At 39.4% G+C, this 27,228-nt stretch overlaps 1 protein-coding gene across 1 annotated transcript in view; it reads right to left on the reverse strand.

Annotated features, from left to right (window-relative positions):
• LOC107572368 (protocadherin-15-like) overlaps positions 1–27,228 on the reverse strand; it is a 52,587-nt gene that overhangs the window by 22,195 nt on the left and 3,164 nt on the right. Inside the window, exons 3-4 of the mRNA XM_016258804.1 lie at positions 12,922–13,062; positions 11,279–11,391 (exon numbers count right to left, since the gene is read on the reverse strand). Coding sequence (XP_016114290.1) covers positions 11,279–11,391; positions 12,922–13,062 — 254 coding nt within the window. The remainder of the gene's footprint in view (positions 1–11,278; positions 11,392–12,921; positions 13,063–27,228) is intronic.

The raw sequence follows: 27,228 nt of genomic DNA on the forward strand, positions 1-27,228 counted from the left end.
TGCATCCTCGCAACCCCCTTTCCAATGTCATTATTTTTTCCGGCCACTTTTTTTGTAACCGGGACTCTGCCCCTGGTGTCCAATCAGGACTGAACTGCGTTTAATCCAAAAACTGAGGATGGGCCACCGGGCAGCTTCTAACTACTTTTCCGTTTGTTTCTTGTATTCTTTTCTGTTTGTTACTCAAAATAGCAATTCGGAACATTTGGCCTCTTCCCATGGAGGCATAACGATTGTGGTACTCCTAGATCACAGGCTTTTTCATGTAGATTTGCTGTTTTACTTTGATGACGTGAGACGCTTGGAACGGTCGAAGTTTAATCCCTGTATCAAGTTCTTTGATCTCAGTCTTTATACAATGAGTACAAACCACAGGTCTCCAAAGGCAACACATAACAGCTATCGATAATCCTGCTATTTAATAAAACACACAACACTTGTTATTCAGAATATCTACATCAATCTGCACGAATACAAATTCATTTTAAGGTAAAAGATTCTTTATGAATCAAAGCCAACCATCTTCTGTTGAATTCCCAAACATAGGAGCTCTGGCAACACAAATGGATCTGATTTTAATTGCATGACATTTTGGAATACCATATATACTTATCTGAATAGAATTATCCTTGTTTACGCATATGGCATGACTACAGTTTTATTTGAAATGCCTCTGGTTTCTTCAGGCATTTTTGTTTTGGCCTACGATAAGAGAACTACTGTATCGGCCTTTGATTATATCAATTTAGAAGGTTAACCAGAACATCCCTAAAGCAACATGGCTTATACACAAACAGCAAAACTGTGTCTTTTGAGTGTTGGGTATCAGAAAAAAATTACAGTTCTTGGTTGAGAAACAAGGATGTGTTCTTTCATATCATTTTATATCAACATGAAAGACTCCATGAAAGGCTTCTAATCGATGTCTGTTAGCTTTGAAGCTAATATGTATATGCAAATGATCCCCTTTGTAAAATATAAAGACATTATATATATATATACAGTGGGGCAAAAAAGTATTTAGTCAGCCACCAATTGTGCAAGTTCTAATTTCCTTCAGCTGAACTTAGGGTAGCGAGGCTTGCTCATCTTCCTTCATTCAAAAACAACTTTCATTCAGGCAGAATACATGAATACTGAGCTAGCCGCACATTACATGCACAGCTAGTGTACGACAAATGGGTTTGTTTGCTCCTGGATGGGTTTACAAAGGGCAAATCTATCTTCCCTAGGGAGATCTAGACACCCTCAGTGAGGCCAAGTATGGATTAGGGATGTCAAAAGTTGTGACAGTGTTCTTGTGGCTCAGTGGTACAGCATTGCATTAGCAGTGCAAAAGGTCGTGAGTTCAATTTCCAGGAAACACACATACTGGTAAAAAAATGTTTAGCCTGAATGCACTGTAAGTCGCTTTATTTATTTATTATTATTATTATTAATTAAAAGTGGCGGAAATTTGGTACGAAGTCAATGTGAAAGTTAAATAAATAAATAAATAAATCACAATAGCACTGTAGTACTGATATTCAACTCAATTTGGTACCCACTGACTGACTGGCAGGTTCTTTTCAGGACTTATGCTGCTGCATACGAAAGCAGTTAAATGCATTTCTTGGTCTAAATACCTGTCTTGTCAAGATATTAATGTAATGGGAGTCAGTAAATATAATGCACATGAAAAAGGGTGAAACAAAACAAAAAAAAGTATTGAAAAAACATGGATAGTTTCATTTGGCCCTACAGCAATATCTATGTTTTCATTCATTTAATTCATATTTATACTCCACAGTAGCGTGTAGAGGAAATGTGGAGACAATTTTCTCACTGAGTTTGGGCCTTTTTTAATCTAAAATAAATGTGTGGTCCACTTAATATTTAAACATTTTAATGCCATATAAAACAGTATTTTATTTTACATTTGGGGCTATCAATAAGCAACCGAAATTATATTTATATGACAACATTTATAAACATTTATGCATTAAAACCATGACACACATTCTCATCAAGTTACGCATTTTTAAACATTTTCACATTCTCATTCACTTTATTTTGGAGGGCAGTGCTGCCCCCCTTGCCTTTTCTGAGATAACACCCCTGTTATATTAATATTTCATTTGAAGAGTGTGTTGAATAGCATATTAGTTTTAGCTGTGGTATTAAAATTGGTTTTGGGAATCGTGAAATTTCACTGGTATTGGTATCGACTACTGAAATTTTAGTATCATCACAACCTTAATAAGGATATCAGGCTTGAGGGTCAATGGCAAAATCTGACAGCTGAAGACATGAGAGGAGAATAATAATGAGGGACGGTGCTTCGAGATGATGTGCAAATGACATAAAAGCCGGTGAAGGCGAAGAGAGATGAATAGCTCCACTTGAAAGCTCGAGCAGACGGATTGTAGACTCTGAAGTAAATGTCCACTGCTATGATTGGCTTGTGTATGTTTGACCGTCTACGCCCTTCACAAATGGACACTGCTGTGATTTAGGTTAAAAAATGCATTAATAATCAACACATATCAAACAATCTGTTTAACAGACAATGAAATAGTGATCATGTAATTAAAACAGTTACTCACACTTGTGTGTTGCGACATGACTGTCTGATCCAATATAGTTTGCACAGCATCGACTTTTAGTTTCAATCTTTTTGAAAATCCTGCGTCGAATTGTGCCTTGTTTGTAAACAAATCTGTGGTAAAATGAAGTGAACAAAAGGCCGAGTTCTTACTGATGTGGTCTGGATCTTCATTAAAAAATAAAGTCCATTCACTCTTTCCTAACGTTGAGATCAGAAGAAATACAATGCAAAGACAGTTTTTCCCCCCCACAACTTGGCACAGCACAGCATCTTGTTGTCTTCAGAGCCATCGTTTGGTTTCTGCACAGACAAGCGAGTTCGCCTCCCTCGTAAACACTATGCGCTAATCGGTGGGCGGGGCTAAACAGACAGTGATGTCGATCTTCTTCTGTGGAGGCGGTGCTTATCCACACTATTACATCATAGAGTAGAACATTCAAAAAGCTGTTGTTTTGGCAGACCACCTTCAATATAAGCTGTTTTTTAGGCTAACAACAAAGTTTTGAGTTTTTAAACTTGTTTTTATAGTATAATGACCTCTTATATGTCAAAAGACGGTTTCTTAGTTCATGACCACTTTAAAGTTTGCATGGAACAGAAAGTGTGGTCATCTATTCTTCCCTGTTGTGCTTGTTGAGTAAATCAAAGTTTCTTGAAAAAATAAAACTGTATGGTTTTTTTTTATTCCTCTATTTTGTTTAAAATCTGCAAAAAAATAAAATAAAATAAATGATTTAAAGCAAGATTTTTCCATAAAAGTAATGAAAACTTTCTTTTAGTTGTTAGTTAGCCTAGGCTTTAGCATATTGCATCTCAACAACACCTGAAAGAACAGCATCCAGGATTCACCCACGTAAATGCCATATCCGCAAAAGCAATTCGAAACGTCAAAGCATCGAAATTAATGTTTTGAGATGATAGATTATCCAGCACAAGCACAACTGGATCACACCAAATGAAATGTCATTTTGCATAGTCCTAAATTACATGTTTGTAGATGTGTACGCTAAGTACATTGTGATGATGCATACCACAGAATCTAAAAGACATCTCAGTTACTTTCATTATCAAGTCTTACATCAGCATGCCAGAAGCAGTGGGGCTTTACATGTTAATAAGCAGCGCTGTGCTAATGGTGTGGTTGTTTGTCTGACCCTGAGCTGGTTGGACGGCACAAAGGGACTGCCAGTGTCTGCATACTAATCCTGCAGGTGCAGCAGAGACGGGGAGTCCCGCACAGGCCAAGTGCTTCCATTACCTCCGCAAGACTTGTATTTTCTGCTCTGTTTTTGACCCCCCTCATCAGAACGCTCTGTTTGAATAGGCGTAACGGATTGTAGACTCTGAAGTAAACGTCCACTGCTATGATTGGCTTGTGTATGTTTGACCGTCTACGCCCTTCACAAATGGACACTGCTGTGATTTAGGTAAAAAAATGCATTAATAATCAATACATATCAAACAATCTGTTTAACAGACAATGCAATAGTGATCATGTAATTAAAACAGTTACTCACACTTGTGTGTTGCGACATGACTGTCTGATCCAATATAGTTTGCACAGCATCGACTTTTAGTTTCAATCTTTTTGAAAATCCTGCGTCGAATTGTGCCTTGTTTGTAAACAAATCTGTGGTAAAATGAAGTGAACAAAAGGCCGAGTTCTTACTGATGCGGTCTGGATCTTCATTAAAAAATAAAGTCCATTCACTCTTTCCTAACGTTGAGATCAGAAGGAATGCAATGCAAAGACAGTTTTTCCCCCCCACAACTTGGCACAGCACAGCATCTTGTTGTCTTCAGAGCCATCGTTTGGTTTCTGCACAGACAAGCAAGTTCGCCTCCCTCGTAAACACTATGCGCTAATCGGTGGGCGGGGCTAAACAGACAGTGATGTCGATCTTCTTCTGTGGAGGCGGTGCTTATCCACACTATTACATCATAGAGTAGAACATTCAAAAAGCTGTTGTTTTGGCAGACCACCTTCAATATAAGCTGTTTTTTAGGCTAACAACAAAGTTTTGAGTTTTTAAACTTGTTTTTATAGTATAATGACCTCTAAGACGGTTTCTTAGTTCATGACCACTTTAAAGTTTGCATGGAACAGAAAGTGTGGTCATCTATTCTTCCCTGTTGTGCTTGTTGAGTAAATCAAAGTTTCTTGAAAAAATAAAACTGTATGGTTTTTTTTTATTCCTCTATTTTGTTTAAAATCTGCAAAAAAATTAAATAAAATAAATTATTTAAAGCAAGATTTTTCCATAAAAGTAATGAAAACTTTCTTTTAGTTGTTAGTTAGCCTAGGCTTTAGCATATTGCATCTCAACAACACCTGAAAGAACAGCATCCAGGATTCACCCGCGTAAATGCCATATCCGCAAAAGCAATTCGAAACGTCAAAGCATCGAAATTAATGTTTTGAGATGATAGATTATCCAGCACAAGCACAACTGGATCACACCAAATGAAATGTCATTTTGCATAGTCCTAAATTACATGTTTGTAGATGTGTACGCTAAGTACATTGTGATGATGCATACCACAGAATCTAAAAGACATCTCAGTTACTTTCATTATCAAGTCTTACATCAGCATGCCAGAAGCAGTGGGGCTTTACATGTTAATAAGCAGCGCTGTGCTAATGGTGTGGTTGTTTGTCTGACCCTGAGCTGGTTGGACGGCACAAAAGGACTGCCAGTGTCTGCATACTAATCCTGCAGGTGCGGCAGAGACGGGGAGTCCCGCACAGGCCAAGTGCTTCCATTACCTCCGCAAGACTGGAGGTGGAGGCGACAGGAGCATCAGAAAAGAGCTCCACATGTGGCTAATTGGAGTCCAGATGCAGCAATTCATGGCAGATTACATTTTGGCAATGTGACGCTTCAGCTCACATGAAAGCGATATACTGTACAGCGACCTGACAGCGTAACAGCACTTCAGATCAAGGGACGCAATCGTCAGCCGGCACTCCAAACTAAACTGGTCTCAAAACTTGCTGCTCTCCACCTGCGAGCCAAATGCTTTTGAACTGCGATGAGGAGCAGGTTATTGTTGCAAATCTTCAAAAAAAAAAAAGAAAAAAAAAGATACTCAAAGAAGAACATCAAAGTCGTTTGTTTCTGTCGAGAGAAGAGCTTGGTGGTCTCTAGTGCTGACCACATGACTTTACCCACAGAAACTAATCATACTTCGGTTCAGCAGCAGCTCAAGTGCTGCTCGTTCACTGCCAAATGAAGCCGTGTAAAGAGGATCCCAATCTGCACTCCAGCATCGAAGATGATGGAGGGAGAACCGCAGCCACATGATCGATGGTCTCATCATATATCCACATAGAAAGACACCCACTAGTGTACAGGACCCCGACCTTTTGCAGAGGCCAAATACATTCTGCATTTCTAAACACATTTACACTGGAATCACTGTTGTGAGAAGAATTCATACACTTGAAAACTGAATGCTAATTCTAACACTTAGCAGACAGAAACGTGTCATAATTTGTGTCAGGTCTAAACAAATGGCACAAAACCAGAAAGGAAACAATTTAACCCGGTGATGTCTGACCTATTGAAATATATATATAATTATTATTTTTTGGTTTATTTGCTGAGTATCATATTTGATACATCAGGTTTTTATTGCTCATATAGTATGATATAGTGAGAATATTATATTGAGAGGTCCAAACTGAGCCAAAATATGGTGCAGTTTTTTATATTTATATGGCCATAAAGAAGATGAAATTCTGGAAATCTTTTATATAAAAAAATATATATACTACTTTTATAAAATGCATATAAATATCAGTTGTCACTTTTAGTTTTCATCTCCCGATAATGTATTTTTAAGATGATATTTAAAAGCTTAATTTTATGATTAAAGTTCTGTAACTTTTATTGTGGGAGCGAAACATGTAATGTAATGCAATGCAATTATGATTGAGAGATGAGCAAATAAGCGCATAATTGATTCTCACATTATTTTTCTACAAAATGATGTATAGATAATCAAGTTAACCTGAGTTGCTTCAGTCCAGCAAGTGTCCATCTTGAAATATTGCTAACAATATAAAAGTTATTTAGTAAATTGTACAGTAAAAATACATTTTTATAATTAAGATTGAGACACTAAAAGGCTTTTTACTTGCTAAAATCATAAACTATATCAATCAGATGACAGATAAAGTTTTGGTCTCGTCAATAATTTAGAGGCCTTAGAAATGTACGCATCAAATATGATACAGTTAGCTTTATAGAGAAGTGGACTTGATTGGATGAAATGAAACGATTGGATCATCATTCAGAATGGAGCAAGATGGTTGGTGGGCAAAGTGATTCTTAAAGAAAATAATTGTTTCCTGAGGCAGAGAAGGTTTCAGAGGCAGAGTAGGTAACGTTTGTGGATGGTAAGAATTTTTCATATTTTTGAAAGATGTTTCTTATGCTCACCAAGACTGCATTTATTTTATTAAAATACAGTAAAAACAGATATATTATGAAATATTATTACAATTTGAAATAACTGTTTTCGATTTGAATATACATTTATTTCTAATTATTTCTATGATGACAAAGCTGCATTTTCAGCATCATTACTCCTATCTTCAGAGTCACATGGTCCTTCAGAAATCATTGTAATATGCTAATTTAGTGATTTTTTTATCAATGTAAAAACAGTTCTATTTCATATTTTTGTGCAACAGTTATACTTTATTCTCAAAATTATTTAATATCAAGTTAAAAAGGTTGATTAAATGCATCTCATTTCATTTAATTTTGTATTAGTTTATTTAAAAAATAAAGAAAAAACAGAAACGTGCATTAAGAAAGTGAATAAAAAAAGTTTAATAAATCAGATATCTCTGATATTCTGTAATTCACACCAGGGGGTCGCAACAACATTTGTTTCATAAGCATATTCAGTGCAGTTTAAAGTTGATTCTGAGCGTTTTTTCCTACTGCAAAACTGAAGTGGAAACAGAATTGATACAAGAATGAAACAGGACAATCAATAATAAACAAGTGGACTTGATTGGATGAAATGAAACGATTGGATCATCATTCAGAATGGAGCAAGATGGTTGGTGGGCAAAGTGATTCTTAAAGAAAATAATTGTTTCCTGAGGCAGAGAAGGTTTCAGAGGCAGAGTAGGTAACGTTTGTGGATGGTAAGATTTTTTCATATTTTTGAAAGATGTTTCTTATGCTCACCAAGACTGCATTTATTTTATTAAAATACAGTAAAAACAGATATATTATGAAATATTATTACAATTTGAAATAACTGTTTTCGATTTGAATATACATTTATTTATAATTATTTCTATGATGACAAAGCTGCATTTTCAGCATCATTACTCCTATCTTCAGAGGCACATGGTCCTTCAGAAATCATTGTAATATGCTAATTTAGTGATTTTTTTATCAATGTAAAAACAGTTCTATTTCATATTTTTGTGCAACAGTTATACTTTATTCTCTAAATTATTTAATATCAAGTTAAAAAGGTTGATTAAATGCATCTCATTTCATTTAATTTTGTATTAGTTTATTTAAAAAATAAAGAAAAAACTGAAACGTGCATTAAGAAAGTGAATAAAAAAAGTTTAATAAATCAGATATCTCTGATATTCTGTAATTCACACCAGGGGGTCGCAACAACATTTGTTTCATAAGCATATTAAGTGCAGTTTAAAGTTGATTCTGAGCGTTTTTTCCTACTGCAAAACTGAAGTGGAAACAGAATTGATACAAAAACATTTACAAAGGAAAGCGTAAAAATGAGACGGTGATGGGTGTGATCATCAAAATGAAAAACAGAAGTGGCAGGGTGCTCAGCTGGTGATTTAGTAGAGTCACAGAGATTCATTAAGCAGTTTTATGAGATAAGCCGTGCTAAAATGCACACATTTTAGTAGGAAAACATCAGAAAAACTCTATGGCTGCTAACAAGCATGCCACAAAAAATTCAGTGCTTTGTTTTTGTCTAAATACCTTTTTATGCCATGATTTCACTCTTATTTAGCCATTATCAAATATGCTTTGTTTTTCATGCAGTGAAGGGAAACGTTTTGGAGTGCCACCCTCATTATAACTGAATGCAATGCAAAAAAAGAAAACATTAAAACAAAACATTACAGTGAAACTAACAGACTACACTTTTGTACTTTCTTTACTTTCTAAAGAAATTGTGCTTTTTGCCTGTGCAAAATGTTTTTTCCTGGTCTCATAGCCTGGCTAAGCTGGACAAGCTATTGTGCAATTGGCTGGCAAGTCATTTTTCCACAATGACACAAAAACCCTCTAAAACTGTAGCCTTTTCCAGTAGTCGAAACAGTAGAGCATGTTGCTAACAATGCCAAAGTCATAGGTTCAATTTCTAGGGAATACATACATGGATTATATCTTCGATTCAATGCAAGTTGCTTTGGATGAAAGTGTCTACCAAAATGCATAAATTGGTAGACTCACTCTGTCAGTTTAAATATAGATTAAAGACCCATCCCTTTAACCTGGCTTACACATAACCCACTCATTTCTAATATTCAAAAAAGTTAAAGGATTGTTAGGCTGCATTAATTAGGGCAACCTGAACCGGGAACACTTCCCAGAACACCTGATGTACTTGCTACATCTTTAGAAGAATGGCATCTACGCTAATATTAGTCTGTTTCTTTCTAATTCCAAGGTCACCGTAGCCACCAGATCCAGTCTGTATCAAGATCAGATGGTCACTGCAGTCACCCGGATCCAGTACGTATCCAGCCCAGATGGTGGATCAGCACCTAGAGAGGACTTCTACAGCCCTGAATGTCAGCGGATATCAGGACAACTAGACAAGCCCCAGAGACAGATCCTCAGTGAAGACCATGTCTCCTAGACGGCCATCGGGACAAGGCCACAGGAACCAGATGAGTCCTCCGCAAAATCGGACTTTGCTGGAACAACCTGCTGGTTCGTCTGGCCAGAGGAGAACTGGCCCCCCGACTGAGCCTGGTTTCTCCCAAGGTTTTTTCCTCCATTCTGTCACTGATGGAGTTTTGGTTCCTTGCCGCTGTCGCCTCTGGCTTGCTTAGTTGGGGACACATATTTTCCAGCGGTATCGTCGACTTGATATCACAGATACTATTTATACTGAACTGAGCTGGATGACGACATCACTGAATTCAATGATGAACTGCCTTTAACTGAAAATTGAGTGTTTACTATTGTCATTTTGCATTGTATTATTGTAAATCCATTTAATTCCCCAAAATCCATTTAAATCCTTTGCTTAATTCTAAATAAATAAATACATTTAGCAATAGATTTGCTAAATGTATTAGCAATAGAAATTAGTGATGCATACTTTAGCAAGCAATGTCTCATGCTACTGAATGACTGTATTGTGAGCAGGTATTTATTGACACAGAGTTATCTCAAGTCCACCCATAGATGATCCCCCAGAGCCCGGCAGATCAAAGGAGCTCTAATCAGCCTTGTGTTCACCAGACAGGGGCAACAGATACCTGACTAATGTGTCCGCAGGCAGCAATCAAGAGCCCGCGGAGGGCTGCGTCTGAAAGCTATTGTTATTCTCACTGTGCTGCAGAGCTACTATCAACTATGACTTTCCTGCAGCTCTACAGGACACAGCATTAATTCAAACCTTCGGCCAAGTCTTTTAATCTCTATGTTTCTGTCTCTGTAGCTCTGAATAATCAATTGATAAGGATGTTAGCAAGACCATTTTTAACCCCATTGGTCCTTGTAACTCATCAAAGCATGCGTGTTATTGCCCCTTCACTATAAAGCTGTTAATTAACTCATTTTTGATCACAGATCCATTCACACAGGCGGTGCTGTCTTCTTCTGAATGTACCGTACAGTTGAATAGACTGTATTCAGTAAAATAAGCTTCAATGTTTTTATCTTTAAATCAATTTGGGCAAACCGGTGCAAGTGTTATTTGCCTCGGAAGCCATGCGAATTGAACTGATTTTTGTGTCAAATATATTAAATATGTAATTTAAGAAAGCAGCAGTAATGCATTCGAATGGAGTGCGAATGTCCTCTGAGGAAACAACTGTGTATAAAACACACTTTACCTTGCAGCTATTATACATATTCATAAAGTCTATGATTAAATCGACGCTGACGGTTTTACATTGAATAAAACTACCTGAAACTGGTTATTTTCGTGGTGCTTCGATTATATTGACCCTATTTACTTTCAAAATACATGTTCATGTTCTTATTGTGCATGATCCACAGGTGAATGTTAATCCAATATGAAAAAAGATAGTTTTTTTTCATAATCCTCAATCAAAACAGGATCAATTTTGAACTTGCTCCACCTCTAAAACGTTAATTCATGGCTCAAGACATGAATCCCTAAATGCAGCATAAAACTACATCTGTTTGATTTCAAGTCAGGTCAAGTGAGCTTTCTGGTCATTCCACATAAAAATGGAGGAAATGGCATGCCTCACAGGACCGTAAAAACACACATATTATAAAATTCACAAATAAACAGATATTTTGCATTGCTGTTCGCCAGTATCTAACTTTCTGATTTCAAGCACGGTATCCAGGCGATAGTACTCACGCTGTTGATGATGTTCTGGAAGTATACCGCCGGTGCAGAACAATATAGCACAGCATGAAAGGACAGCAGATATGGCAGAGGGCAATCACGTTTCAGGTGTTTGCTCACCTGTACTCCTCCTGCGTGAACACAGGAATGATGGACGGCTGCAGGACAGTGATCTCCACCAGAGTCTTATTGAACTTCACCGGCTCCCCATCATCATAGGCAATAACTGCCAACTGTTTGGGAACATGAGAAAATCAATTTTAAGATAAAATAAGGAGGACTTAGAATCACCACTGGGTCAAGTTCTGTCCGCACTGTCCATCTGAGTTTTGAAAGTCAGTTAAGACTTATGTATGGATGTATACACACACACATACAGGTTTGTTTTTATGGTTCATGGGGACTCTCCATAGGCGTAATGGTTTTTATACTGTACAAACCATATTTTCTATTGCCCTACACCAGCCCTACCCCTAAACCTACCCCTTACAGGAAACTTTCTGCATTTTTAGATTTTCAAAAAAACTAAAACTTCTGAATTATTTATAAGCCTTTTGAATTACGGGGACACTGAAAATGTCCTCATAAATCACCTTCTCTTTGTAATACCTATGTCATGCCCATGTTATTATACAAATTTGTGTCCTCATAAACCACATAAACATGCACACACGCACACACACACACACACACACACACACACGTACATGTATATACTGCAGTTTAAAAACTTGCATGCAAAGACTTAAGATTATTGTTCTTTCTCTGATTGCAAAGCGTTTTTCTTGTTTATGCTTTAAGAAAGGGGGAAAAAAAAATCTGTTTGTGAATGGGGCTAGAAAATTAAACTTCATTCAATATGCTGCCGGAGACATTTACATGTCATATACATGACACAAGTCTTATGTCTGCACAGTGGCCTTGTGGGGAAAGCAAATGGACCAATTTATTGAGCTGTCATGTTCTCTCATCCTGGTCCCCTCTTTCTCTCTTCCATCGATTTCCTGTCGTACTTCCATTGTGTTTACCAATAAAATGGCAAGAAAAAAATATCACGTGTTTGTTTTCTTATTATAAAGATGTTAATATTTTTACTGGAAAACAAGTCAAATTATATTAATAAAGGATTTCAAATCGGTTTTCTTTTTGTATGACAATATCATCCCATATAAGAAAAAGATGAGTGTATAAAGCAAGACATTAATACAAATAATTTTATATAATCAACATTTAAAATTGAAAAAAGAAAGCTGTCTCATCGTATGCTTTCCTTGTAAACCTCCAATTCAATGAGAAAAGACAGTATTTTCAGATCTCAAAAGCATTTTGAACTTGGGCACAAATTAAGCTATACAAATGACAGATGATAGGAGCAGAACACGCTTGAGATTATGTTCAATGTCAATGAATGTGATTGTGCACATGGACTGATGTGCTGCTGCTTTAACTGTTGTGTCTCATCTACTTTCATTCATGTGTGTGTAAACATCTAAAATGACAAGATCAATGTGTTGAGAAATCATGTGTGGGGAACCTATGGCCAGAAAAGCTTAAAACCTGCCTGAATTCGGACCATTATTAAGAATGAGTGTTTCTGAACTGACCATTGAGTTTTGCTCAGAAAGCAAAGTAATGTATCAGGCGGTGCAGCGATTGCATCTAAATCAATCTGTGAGATGCATAAAATTGATTGACGGCTAGTTATGGCCTGCGGATTTCTAGCTGACAAGCCCTGTATTAAGAAAAGATTGTTGTGTACTTACACTGAATTTAGTGTTGGGCTCCTCATTCAGATTAACCCTGGTGAGAACATTGCCAGAGTTTTCCTCCACATCGAAGATACTAGTGCTGTAAGGAAACTGCTCCAGATCCACTTTATAGTGAACCCGACTGGCCGCTGTACCCTGAAAGATAACAAAAAAGCTTAAAACAGAAAACAAATATACCCTTTCTGCCCCAACGATATCAATATTTTCAATCAAAATGACAAAAAAAGGTTTTCAAAAAGAGAGAATGTGGTCATTATATAAATAATTGACAATGACTGCTGAATTATTTGATGCAAAGCAATACTTTTCAATAATGCAATAGTAGTTTTGTGTTTTCTGATCTGTTAAGGCTAAACTTTTAAGCAGAACAGATTTTAGAAAACTAGAAATCAGAATCATAAATTGTTACAGAGAAGAACTGAGCATCAAACATTAAACAGCTGAAGTTCACACACCACCAGCCTTTCAAGTCGCTCTGAACACAACAAACTAGATTTAGAAATATGCACCTAAAAGTATTTTTTTAGGAGATAAGTCACAAAAGAAAACAATATGTGTTCTAAAATTGGCTCAAAATACCAAACGTGAAAAAATTAAAAATAAAAATCAATCATGATTTTCTGTGAAATCTGTAAACTCAGACTGGCTCTGACTTTAGGCAACTACAGTCGACTTATCCAGACTATAAATTGAGGCAAAAATCTGTGCAAAACTGCAACACTCTGAAATATTGTAACAATTTGGAATCAACATGGACAAGTAATATGGCACTCTAATGCAGTTAAACCTGGAATTACTTAGTTGCGCAGTAGAAAATTAGCATGGAATGTTTGAGAACCAATCAGAATGAAGAATTCAATTCTTGAGTGGTATAAATCAAGATTTCAAATCAAACCTACTAGTTGCAGGCATGTTTAAACCTAAATCTTTCAAGCAGTGGTCAACTTAAATTCTGCTGCTGAGCACTCTTAGCAGGATTCAAATGAACCTGACAGAACCAATTTGCTCATTTTATTTTGCTCTTCTAAAGTCCCACCTCCCGCTGCGAGTTTCATAAGTTATGAGTCTGTGAGATCCGATGTGCAGCATTGGCCTAGGGACAGAAGGGTTGGTAACCCAACTGTGATGGAGATAATTACGAGGGTGACGCCGGGTGAGTATGGAGCCTGCGGGTGGGCCTGTGCTCGTAAGAATGTGCTGACAAACCCATCCATCCACCCACGGGTGGGACAGCACCACACATAGTGCCGGTCGGGGCATGCATTGTGGTGTGAAATCAGACTACAAATGATTTTTCAGCTCACTCCTGTGTCTTCAGGGCTTACGGAGAGGACTTGGGTCATGGGGCGTTCGAAAGCACAAGGAGTTATACCACACTGTTTTTTTATCAAACTAGCAGATCATTTACATTTCCTCACTGCTTTTTTTAAATCCTGAGGAGTTTGATTAACATCATTCTCATTTTCTCCTTTTTTTTTCTCCTGTCACTTTGCTTTAATATTTTATGTCTTTTCAGTTTGAAGACACTCTATAATTGCAAATATGATTGCATCATGCCCAGAAAGAGTTGGTGCTTTTTTTTTTACACAATGTATTAAGGAAAGCTTGGCAAAGACGTATTTAAAATCTGATTTATTTCGGTGTGGGTGAGGATGGCTAATGAATAAAACACGCTGATGGGCTTGAGGAAATAAAAGATGCCAGTATAAAGGGCCATCTGACAGATGCTCAGAGAATAGGGAAAAGTGGAGAGAGTTGCCAGAACCACATTGATAGACAGCAAAACAAACCTGGTCACCAGTGGGCTGAAGAGATGTTATAAATAAGAGTGGCTGTTTGCGAAAAACAAAACCATTATGTGCCAGTACGGAATAACCCTTGAACATGGGGTTTGCTGAATGATTGCCAAGCGGGATAAAAAAAAATGGTTGAATCCATGTATTTAATTCGCCAAGAGAACATGCAAGAAGCCATCAACAAGTTTGAAGTGATTTACGGTAATGCACTGCTTTGGATGTGGTCAGAGTGATGACTTCTGCCTCAATATGTGCAAAAGGCTCTATCAGTCATGCATTAACTGGCTGGGAAGTAATACACTGTCAAATTAGCTTTGAAACATTTGCTCACTCAAAGATCACCATGTAAAATATTAATAGTGATACTGTTAATTGCTTAACGTGCAAGAGGATAACAAAGTGCTTCACATGAGATAAAATACAGCAAATTAGTATGTAACTATCTAACTTACTGAGAATCTCACAGAAGCGATTTGTGTGTTTCAGCAAACAAATGACAGGGCTGAACTATGGGTAGGGACTAACCAGAGGCCTCCAAAGCCTCAGGGTGCATAGCCTGAGACTGCCAAAGAAAACTGAACCAGGGCCCTTGGCTCATTAACTGCAGGCTAACTATTAGGGCCCCCTCAGGCACCTCAAAATATATAATGCGAGCTGACCAATAAGGCTTCTGCTTTTACAGAGTGAGTTAACAACTATAACTCCAGGTTCCCTGGGCCCAACAGTGTATACAGGTTGAACTGGCTACTAGGGTTCAAGCGCACCTAGAGTATACAGCATGAGCTGATCAGTAGTGCTCCAGGGTCCCTGGATCCCTAAGTGCATACAATATTAGCTTATCACTAGGGCTCCTGGAACCCTCAATATATACAGTGTGAGCTGACCACTATAGCTCCCAGGGTCTGGGGCCTGTTTGCGTATACAGTTTAAACAGACTACTAGACCTCCTGAGTCCCTCAGAAAATACAGTGTGAGCTGACCAATAGGGTCCCTGGGCCCCTCTGACAATATAGCATGAGCATGTCTCTAGAGTTCCAGGGCCCCTGGGACCTTCAGTGTATATAGCATGAGCTGGCCACTAGGGCTCCAGGGCCACTGGGCCGCTCAGCATATGCAATGTAAGCTGACTATTATGGCACCTGGGGCACTGGACCCTTCTGCATTTACACTTCCGAGCTGACCACTAAGGCTTCTGGGCCTCTCAGAATATATAGTGCGTGCTAAATTACAGGGCTCTAGAGCCGCTGAGCCCTTCTGCCTATACACGGTGAACTGAACACTAGAGCACCTCAGCATATACAATATGAGCTAACCACTAGGGCTCCTGGAACCCTCTGAATATACAATGTGAGCTGAGCAATAGGGCTCCAGAGCCCCTCAGTGTATCCAGCAGGAGCTGAACACTAGAGCTCCAGGGCCCCTGAGTGTATAGAGTGTGAGCTGGTTACTAGGGCTCCAGGGCCACTGGGCCCCTCAAGTATACAATAAAAGCTGACAACTATGTCTCCTGGTGCCCTGGACCCTTCTGCATATACAGTTCAAGATATACAATTTTAGCAGACCTCTAGGACCCCTCAGAATATGGAGTTGGTGCTGACCAAATAGGGCTTAAGTGCACCTGGGCACTTTTGTCTTTACAGTGTGACTTGATCAGTAGAGTCCCAGGGGCCCTGGGCCCCTCAATGTATAAAGCGTGAGTTGACTACTCTGGCTCCTGGGGCCCTGGACCCTTCTGCATATACACTTCGAGCTGATCACTAGGGTTTCTGGGCCTGTCAGGACATACAGAGTGCGCTGACTGAATGGGCCCTTCTGCCTATACAGAGTGAACTGATCACTAGAGCTCCAGAGCCCTCCAACATATACAATATGAGCTAACCACTAGGGCTCCTAGAACCCTAAGAACATACAATGTGAGCTGACCAATATGGCTCGAGGTCCTCTGAGAGTATAAAGTGCAAGCAAACCACTAGGGCTTTTGGGCCCCTCAGAATGCATAGTGTGAACTGACCAGGAAGGTCACTGGCCCCCTTGGTGTATACAGTGTGAGCTTAGCTGTAGGGCCTAGCATATTCAGTGCACCCTGGGCAACCAGGGCCCCTAACTATTATTTTTAGTTCTCTAATACAAATCTGTCAATATATATACAGCGGGTAAAATAAGTATTGAACACGACACCATTTTCCTCAGTAAATATATTTCTAGGTGCTGTTGACATGAAATTTTCACCAGATGTTGGTAACAAACCAAGTAATCCATACATACAAAGAAAACAAAACAAATAAGTTGAGAAATTAAGTTATGTGTAATAAAATGGAATGACCCAGGGAAAAAGTATTGAACACGCTTACTGAAATTTATTAAATACTTCGTACAAAAGCCTTTGTTGGTAATGACAGCTTCTAGATGCCTCCTGTATGGAGAAATGAGTCGCATACATTGCTCGGGTGTGATTTTGGCCCATTCTTCCACACAGTCTTCAAATCTTGAAGGTTCTGTGGGCCTCTTCTATGAACTCTGATCTGTAGTTCTTTCTATAGAGTTTCTATTGGATTCAAGTCAGGTGATTGGCTGGGTCATTCTAGCAGCTTTACTTTCTTTCTCTGAAACCAATTGAGAGTTTCCTTGGCTGTGTTTGGGATCAATGTCTTGCTGAAATGTCCACCCTTGTTTCATCTTCATCATCCTGGTAGATGGCAGTAGATTTTTATCAAGAATGTCTCTGTACATTTTTCCATTCGTCCTTCCTTCAATTATATTAATTTTACCAGTGACACACCATGATGTTTTTGGGGTGATGTGCAGTGCCATTTTACCTCCAAACATGGTGTGTATTATAGCATCCAAAGAGTTTAATTTTGGTCTCATCTGACCAGACTATATTCTCCCAGTATTTCACAGGCGTGTCTAAATGTTGTGTAGCAAACTTTAAACAAGCTTCAACATGCTTTTTCTTCAGCAATGGAGTCTTGCATGGTGAGCGTGTATATTGGCCATGGCGGTTGAGTGCATTACTTAGTTCCCTTTCATGGGAACTTCGAACTGCGTCCTCTAGGGGTCGCTATGGGGAACGCCTCGTCGTGACTCGTATCTGAAGCATACATTGAAAAAACACCACCTCGTTGGCCGGCGACAGCCATGACGTCACTACCGGTGCGACTACAGTATAAATCGGTGCCGGGAGCTACACATCGTTCACTTCTTCGTCTGAAGCTTGCGTCCGCAGCATGGCAAGAAACCTAGAGGACGCAGTGTCTCGTTCCTTACTCAGGGAACCATGGTTACATAAGTAACCCGAGACGTTCCCTTTCATGGGAACTTCGAACTGCGTCCTCTAGGGGTCGCTATGGGGAACGCCTCGTCGTGACTCGTATCTGAAGCATACATTGAAAAAACACCACCTCGTTGGCCGGCGACAGCCATGACGTCACTACCGGTGCGACTACAGTATAAATCGGTGCCGGGAGCTACACATCGTTCACTTCTTCGTCTGAAGCTTGCGTCCGCAGCATGGCAAGAAACCTAGAGGACGCAGTGTCTCGTTCCTTACTCAGGGAACCATGGTTACATAAGTAACCCGAGACGTTCCCTTTCATGGGAACTTCGAACTGCGTCCTCTAGGGGTCGCTATGGGGAACGCCTCGTCGTGACTCGTATCTGAAGCATACATTGAAAAAACACCACCTCGTTGGCCGGCGACAGCCATGACGTCACTACCGGTGCGACTACAGTATAAATCGGTGCCGGGAGCTACACATCGTTCACTTCTTCGTCTGAAGCTTGCGTCCGCAGCATGGCAAGAAACCTAGAGGACGCAGTGTCTCGTTCCTTACTCAGGGAACCATGGTTACATAAGTAACCCGAGACGTTCCCTTTCATGGGAACTTCGAACTGCGTCCTCTAGGGGTCGCTATGGGGAACGCCTCGTCGTGACTCGTATCTGAAGCATACATTGAAAAAACACCACCTCGTTGGCCGGCGACAGCCATGACGTCACTACCGGTGCGACTACAGTATAAATCGGTGCCGGGAGCTACACATCGTTCACTTCTTCGTCTGAAGCTTGCGTCCGCAGCATGGCAAGAAACCTAGAGGACGCAGTGTCTCGTTCCTTACTCAGGGAACCATGGTTACATAAGTAACCCGAGACGTTCCCTTTCATGGGAACTTCGAACTGCGTCCTCTAGGGGTCGCTATGGGGAACGCCTCGTCGTGACTCGTATCTGAAGCATACATTGAAAAAACACCACCTCGTTGGCCGGCGACAGCCATGACGTCACTACCGGTGCGACTACAGTATAAATCGGTGCCGGGAGCTACACATCGTTCACTTCTTCGTCTGAAGCTTGCGTCCGCAGCATGGCAAGAAACCTAGAGGACGCAGTGTCTCGTTCCTTACTCAGGGAACCATGGTTACATAAGTAACCCGAGACGTTCCCTTTCATGGGAACTTCGAACTGCGTCCTCTAGGGGTCGCTATGGGGAACGCCTCGTCGTGACTCGTATCTGAAGCATACATTGAAAAAACACCACCTCGTTGGCCGGCGACAGCCATGACGTCACTACCGGTGCGACTACAGTATAAATCGGTGCCGGGAGCTACACATCGTTCACTTCTTCGTCTGAAGCTTGCGTCCGCAGCATGGCAAGAAACCTAGAGGACGCAGTGTCTCGTTCCTTACTCAGGGAACCATGGTTACATAAGTAACCCGAGACGTTCCCTTTCATGGGAACTTCGAACTGCGTCCTCTAGGGGTCGCTATGGGGAACGCCTCGTCGTGACTCGTATCTGAAGCATACATTGAAAAAACACCACCTCGTTGGCCGGCGACAGCCATGACGTCACTACCGGTGCGACTACAGTATAAATCGGTGCCGGGAGCTACACATCGTTCACTTCTTCGTCTGAAGCTTGCGTCCGCAGCATGGCAAGAAACCTAGAGGACGCAGTGTCTCGTTCCTTACTCAGGGAACCATGGTTACATAAGTAACCCGAGACGTTCCCTTTCATGGGAACTTCGAACTGCGTCCTCTAGGGGTCGCTATGGGGAACGCCTCGTCGTGACTCGTATCTGAAGCATACATTGAAAAAACACCACCTCGTTGGCCGGCGACAGCCATGACGTCACTACCGGTGCGACTACAGTATAAATCGGTGCCGGGAGCTACACATCGTTCACTTCTTCGTCTGAAGCTTGCGTCCGCAGCATGGCAAGAAACCTAGAGGACGCAGTGTCTCGTTCCTTACTCAGGGAACCATGGTTACATAAGTAACCCGAGACGTTCCCTTTCATGGGAACTTCGAACTGCGTCCTCTAGGGGTCGCTATGGGGAACGCCTCGTCGTGACTCGTATCTGAAGCATACATTGAAAAAACACCACCTCGTTGGCCGGCGACAGCCATGACGTCACTACCGGTGCGACTACAGTATAAATCGGTGCCGGGAGCTACACATCGTTCACTTCTTCGTCTGAAGCTTGCGTCCGCAGCATGGCAAGAAACCTAGAGGACGCAGTGTCTCGTTCCTTACTCAGGGAACCATGGTTACATAAGTAACCCGAGACGTTCCCTTTCATGGGAACTTCGAACTGCGTCCTCTAGGGGTCGCTATGGGGAACGCCTCGTCGTGACTCGTATCTGAAGCATACATTGAAAAAACACCACCTCGTTGGCCGGCGACAGCCATGACGTCACTACCGGTGCGACTACAGTATAAATCGGTGCCGGGAGCTACACATCGTTCACTTCTTCGTCTGAAGCTTGCGTCCGCAGCATGGCAAGAAACCTAGAGGACGCAGTGTCTCGTTCCTTACTCAGGGAACCATGGTTACATAAGTAACCCGAGACGTTCCCTTTCATGGGAACTTCGAACTGCGTCCTCTAGGGGTCGCTATGGGGAACGCCTCGTCGTGACTCGTATCTGAAGCATACATTGAAAAAACACCACCTCGTTGGCCGGCGACAGCCATGACGTCACTACCGGTGCGACTACAGTATAAATCGGTGCCGGGAGCTACACATCGTTCACTTCTTCGTCTGAAGCTTGCGTCCGCAGCATGGCAAGAAACCTAGAGGACGCAGTGTCTCGTTCCTTACTCAGGGAACCATGGTTACATAAGTAACCCGAGACGTTCCCTTTCATGGGAACTTCGAACTGCGTCCTCTAGGGGTCGCTATGGGGAACGCCTCGTCGTGACTCGTATCTGAAGCATACATTGAAAAAACACCACCTCGTTGGCCGGCGACAGCCATGACGTCACTACCGGTGCGACTACAGTATAAATCGGTGCCGGGAGCTACACATCGTTCACTTCTTCGTCTGAAGCTTGCGTCCGCAGCATGGCAAGAAACCTAGAGGACGCAGTGTCTCGTTCCTTACTCAGGGAACCATGGTTACATAAGTAACCCGAGACGTTCCCTTTCATGGGAACTTCGAACTGCGTCCTCTAGGGGTCGCTATGGGGAACGCCTCGTCGTGACTCGTATCTGAAGCATACATTGAAAAAACACCACCTCGTTGGCCGGCGACAGCCATGACGTCACTACCGGTGCGACTACAGTATAAATCGGTGCCGGGAGCTACACATCGTTCACTTCTTCGTCTGAAGCTTGCGTCCGCAGCATGGCAAGAAACCTAGAGGACGCAGTGTCTCGTTCCTTACTCAGGGAACCATGGTTACATAAGTAACCCGAGACGTTTTCTTTGAAACAATTGTACCTGCTAATTCCAGATCTTTCTGAAGCTCTCCACAAGTGGTCCTTGGCTCTTAGACAACTCTTCTGACAATTCAGTTTACCCCTCTGTCAGAAATCTTGCGAGTGGCTGGTTTATGGTGAAATAATGTTCTTTCCACATCCGGATTATGGCCCCAACAGTGCTCATTGGAACATTCAGAAGTATAGAAATGTATGTTTTGCAACAATATGGTTGCGAAGGTCTTGAGAGAGCTCTTTGCTTTTTCGGTGAGACTGAACTAGCTAATATTAATTTCCACTGACAAGAAGCAGGATTGTTTTTTAATTAAAAAAAATGTAATTGCTTTCCATGCCTTTTTTAACCTCTCTTTCTTTGTGTGTACAATACTTTTTTGTTTTGTTTTCTTTGCATGTATGGATTATATGGGTTGTTACCGAAATCTGGTGAAAATTTCATGTCAACAGCACCTTTAGAAATATATTTACTGAGAAAAATGGTGACGTGTTCAATACTTATTTTACCCGCTGTATATACATTTAATTTGTCTATCCAAATTGCTATTGAACCATTGAATAGGATTGGCACACTGAATAGGAACTTGGAGTTATCGTGGAAGCTGTTGTATGCTCAGGGGCCTCTTGGGACCATGATCCAGCCCTGACAAATGCCCATCACTTAAGCTAGCCTGCAATCTCAGAAAGGTGTAGAGGTGGCATATGTCTTGAAAAACATGGCAACTGTGAGAAACAAACTAACTCAATCACCATCTGCTGCAGAAGACCTCAGGGACAAGGGGCACACAAATACACCTGCATCTGGACCAATGAGTGACAACACAGGTACAAATCCAGGCTCACACTACCACAACAGTGAAAAATACACACAGGACATCCTATAAGCAGACACAATCCACTGAGGAGTATGTATACCCCGAGGCTTATGAAGGGGGCCGCAATTAAAACGGTCCACAACAACAACATGTGACTATCTGTAGAGCAAATCAGTCATTTTCTTTCAGTCTGGAATGCATAGTTTCATACCACTTCAGTGAATGATTACTGCACAAGCTGTTTATAGGATTTTGTTAATTCCGCATCACATTGAAAACATTATTAGGCAAGATGGTAAATTAGAATAGTAATTGAACTCTTGATAGTGAAAGCCCAGTAGACTGTGATTACCCTGCCCTCATTAAGAAATGCGACTTTCTAATGATACCAACATTTCTGAATGCGTAACGAGTAATCACAATCAACATAAGCTTTGATTTACAAAAAAAAAAGCTATCAATTTAAAAAGGGAAAAGGTCATTACTGATACAAAGTCTTAGAAACTTTTTTTATCGGTTTTTCATTTTGCTGCTCCAATCCGATCCAACTTCAGTTTCTCTCAATTTCTGACCGGTTCTATAACTTTTTAATGATTTTTCCATTACTTTGCAATAAGGATTTTATAACAATCGCTTAAAACAAAATTTAGGCCAAGAAATACTGAAAATTACAGGAAACACTGATGATGACTACACATTTCCATGACTTTTCCTTTATCTTTACAGATTTTCCAGGACAATTGAAACCTTGCAAAAAAATAAAAAATAACTCAAAATCCCAATTCGACGTTTGTGACAGTAAATACACATCACCAAATTCAATCTGTGGATTATGTCATGACGTTTCAGACTGAAAAGCTGACGTTAAATTGCGTTCAATCTGTGTTTTAATCAAAAACGTGTCAGAATGGCCTGCAACAACACGGAAGTGTTAAGATAATAGAAGTTACAGTTCAAATGACTGCTTTCAAGTAGCAAAGACTATTCTAAAAATGTATAAAATGCATTACAAGTGCCAAGTGATTCAAAATCATGCTCTATATTCCTTAGTAGTGCTTTCCTGCCAAAATTGACCCATTGAAATGTCATTTATGGCAGGAACTGAGAGGTTGTGTAGCGTCTAGACTCTGACTCATGCTAAAAAAAAGAAAAAAAAAGAACTGGCATTCAACAACTACCATCTGCAACAAAATGCTCCAGCTCCTATGAATGATAACAGCTTTCTGCATGATCTGATACAGTGAAGAGGATAAGCATCCCTCAGTTTCAAAGACAGATAAACAGTGTCGCTTGCACAAATTTACCTTGCTCCTGTGAATGCAATGAGCTGACATTTCGCCACTGTGCTATTTATCAGAGCGCTCCTTAATAAAGACCTCATGTATCGCTCAACTTGACGTCAGAGTCAGAAATTCAATTTAGGTTTAGCGTCACAACAGATGTATGCTCAAACAATTATTTGTTCAAATCACTCATGTAGTCCCAGTGTTAAGTAGCTAACCACAAGCAGCAATGCTACTAACCTAACTTCATTTTTCAGTAGTGTGACAGCAGTTCAGGGTGACAGAATATCGTGTTATACGGCATCAATTTAGAGCCATATTTCACATATAAGAGCAATGCAATTGTTCTCAAGTATTTTTGAGATAAAATAAATAAAATAAAAGGATTCACTCAGACTATTTGTTATCATTATTTAGTATCATTCAAGTGTGGTCAGCTGTTCTTTTTTATTTTTTGGAATTTCTGTGTTCCAGTTTGATGTTATTCATTTAATTAAAAAACACTGTTGTTTTTTTTTCAGATAAACATTGTTCTTTATCAATGTGTTATTTCTATTATTATAAAATAAAAATACTATAGTTAAAATATAATATTTATTAGCATCAATCTATTTAGCCATGTTTGCAGCTTGACTTCATTTTGTAATTATACACAGATTTTAGCTTAGCAAGTGACAGTAGTTAACAGTTCACTGATGGAAACAGAAATCCTTCCATTAACCTACTGTATAATAGCAATGTGCAAAGTGACAACTGCTTATTCTCATATGGATGTGGTGAACTAGAAACTTCAAGCAGTGTTTTATACTCCAACTGATGACGTGCTAGCATGACTGTCAGGCTAAATTCAATTTCCAGTCGCAGCTGCGGCTGCTGGCCTGCTTTGCCCCTGACCAGTCTTGGCATGTGTGCTGAGTTATGGGCTGAATCGAGAAGCACAATTGATCTTTTTTGAGGTTGAGGTTACTGAGAAGGTAAGGGCATAGAGAAGCATTGCATCTGTACACCTCCACGAGAATACACATTTGGATTGAAGGAGAATGAAAAAACAATAGCATGAAAGAGAAAGAGAGAGGGAAAGAGTAAAGTCAAATTGACAATAATAAGAAGAAAGGTTGTTGTGTGCTTGCTACATGAGATCTGTGGTAAAGGTTATTATCTTTAATAAAAACAAGCAGTACGTTATATATTTCTGTTAACTAAAATCAAAATAATAATTAATAAATATAATAAATAATAATTTAATATATCTCCCATTATTAAGCGTGTGTGCTGCCCAGTTGATTAACATATACGTGAATGTTTTCAGGGAAAGTAAAGCTGGAGGAGAGGAAGAAGACCAGCTGCTCCTGGATATTGAATAAAGCCAAAAAAAGAAAAAGAGAGAGAAAGAAAGAAAAAGAAAAAGAGAGAGAAAGAAAGAAAAAGAAAAAGAGAGAGAAAGAAAGAAAAAGAAAGAAAGAAAAAGAGAAAGAAAAAGAAAGAAAAAGAAAGAAAGAAAAAGAGAGAGAAAGAAAAAGAAAGAGAAACAAAGAAAGAAAGAAAGAAAGAAAGAAAGAAAAAGAAAGAGAAAGAGAGAGAAAGAAAAAGAAAAAGAGAGAAAAAGAAAAAGGAGAAAGAAAGAAAGAAAAAGGAGAAATAAATAAAGAAAAAGAGAACGAAAGAGAAAAAGAAAAAGAGAGAAAAAGAAAAAGGAGAAAGAAAGAAAGAAAAAGGAGAAAGAAATAAAGAAAAAGAGAACGAAAGAGAAAAAGAAAAAGAGAGAGAAAGAAAGAAAAATAAAGAAAGAAAAAGAGAGAGAAAGAAAAAGTAAGAGAAACAAACAAAGAAAGAGAAACAAAGAAAGAAAAAGAAAGAAAGAAAGAAAGAAAGAAAGAAAGAAAGAAAAAGAAAGAAAGAGAGAGAAAGAAAGAAAGAAAAAGAAAAAGAAAGAAAGAAAAAGAAAAAGAGAAAGAGAAAAAAGAAAGAAAGAGAAAGAAAAAGAGAAAGAGAAAGAGAAAAAAGAAAGAAAGAGAAAGAAAAAGAAAAAGAGAAAGAGAAAGAGAAAAAGAAAGAGAAAGAGAAAGAGAAAAAGAAAGAAAGAAAAAGAAAGAAAGAAAAAGAGAAAGAGAGAGAAAGAAAGAAAAAGAGAAAGAAAAAGAGAGAGAAAAAAGAAAGAAAGAAAGAAAGAAAGAGAAAAAAAGAAAGAAAAAAGAAAGAGAAAGAAAGAAAGAAAAAGAAAAAGAAAGAAAAAGAGAGAAAGAAAGAAAAAGAAAGAGAAAGAAAGAAAGAGAAAGAGAGAAAGAAAGAAAGAGAGAAATAAACAAAGAAAGAGAAAGAAAGAAAGAAAAACCTTCTGGGATTTGCTAGATCTTTGTAAGACTAAGCAATAGTCACATTGTACAATAGATATGAGTCTCATGTATTTGATTCAAATCTAGCAACTAAATGTTCTCTGGTGTGGACCACCTGGGGTTGACAAAAAAATATTGTAAAAACAAAACAAAAAAATCTAAGAAAATACAACAACCAAAAACAACAAAATGCAAAAAAAATAAAATCAAAGCAAAGCAAAGCAAAGGGGAAAAACAGAACTAAACTAAACAAAACAATGCTAAAACTTAACTTGAAATTGAAAACCAAAATACAAAACAAACACACATTGGTATGTGTAGTTTACAGGGACTCTCCATAGGTGTAATGGTGTTTATACTTTACAAACTATTTTCTATCCCCTTACCCTAACCCTGCTCTTAACACTACCCATCACAGAAAACGTTCTGCATTTTTAGATTTTCAAAAACAAACAAAACAAATGTTCAATACTGTAGTAGCCCAGGACCACGGCTGGGTAAAATGCATGCCGCTGTGTGAAGCTGGTTGTGTTTGTGTGTGATTGTGCCTGTGGAGGGTAGGTAGAGCTCTGGGGCTTTATGCTGGCGACGTGCCAGGTTGTTACACACTGGTTGGGCTGGTGTAGCTGCCTCTTCAGTTAAACACACACACAGCTTTGAGTCTTTTGCTGCGCTTATCTTTGTTTTATTGTGCTCAGCCCTTTGAAGTCATGACATAGTACACATTTGCTCATTGCACAACACAGTCAGATATATTCACAGTCACATCAGGCACGACCAATAGAGACTGTCAATGACACTCAAGTTGAATCATTAGAGACTTAATGCTACACTCGATATATCTTCAGTGACATTTTGTAGAAAAAAGATCAAGGCGACTTTTTTCTTGTGCAGAATGTTGTTTGAATTTCGGCGTAAAATCTCATGTGTTCTTATTGCTATTAAGCATCTGTGTATGATGCGTGTATAAGCGAAGAACTTAGATTTTTCAAACTTTTATTCCTTAAAGGAATAGTTTGTTGCTAGGAATAGTTAGTCGCAGAAAATGTACTCACTATCAGGCCATCCAAGATGTAAATATGATTTTTTTTTCATTGCAATGGAAATTTAGTATTATATCACTTACTCACCTGTGTATCCCTCTGCAGTGAATGGGTGCCATCAGAATGAGAGACAAAACAGTTGATAAGAACATCACAGTAATCCACACCACTCCAGTACATCAGTTAACATCTTTTGAAGTGAAAAATTGGATGTTGGTATGAAATCCATTAAGATGTTTTTAGTTTCAAACTTGCTTTTGGCTAAAATATGAGTTGTCTATCCATAATATTGCTTACTTTAGTAAAAAAAAAAAAAAAA

The sequence above is a fragment of the Sinocyclocheilus grahami genome, unplaced genomic scaffold, assembly GCF_001515645.1.
Source record: "Sinocyclocheilus grahami isolate Dianchi unplaced genomic scaffold, SAMN03320097.WGS_v1.1 scaffold1739.1, whole genome shotgun sequence".
NCBI classification, from domain to species: domain Eukaryota; kingdom Metazoa; phylum Chordata; class Actinopteri; order Cypriniformes; family Cyprinidae; genus Sinocyclocheilus; species Sinocyclocheilus grahami.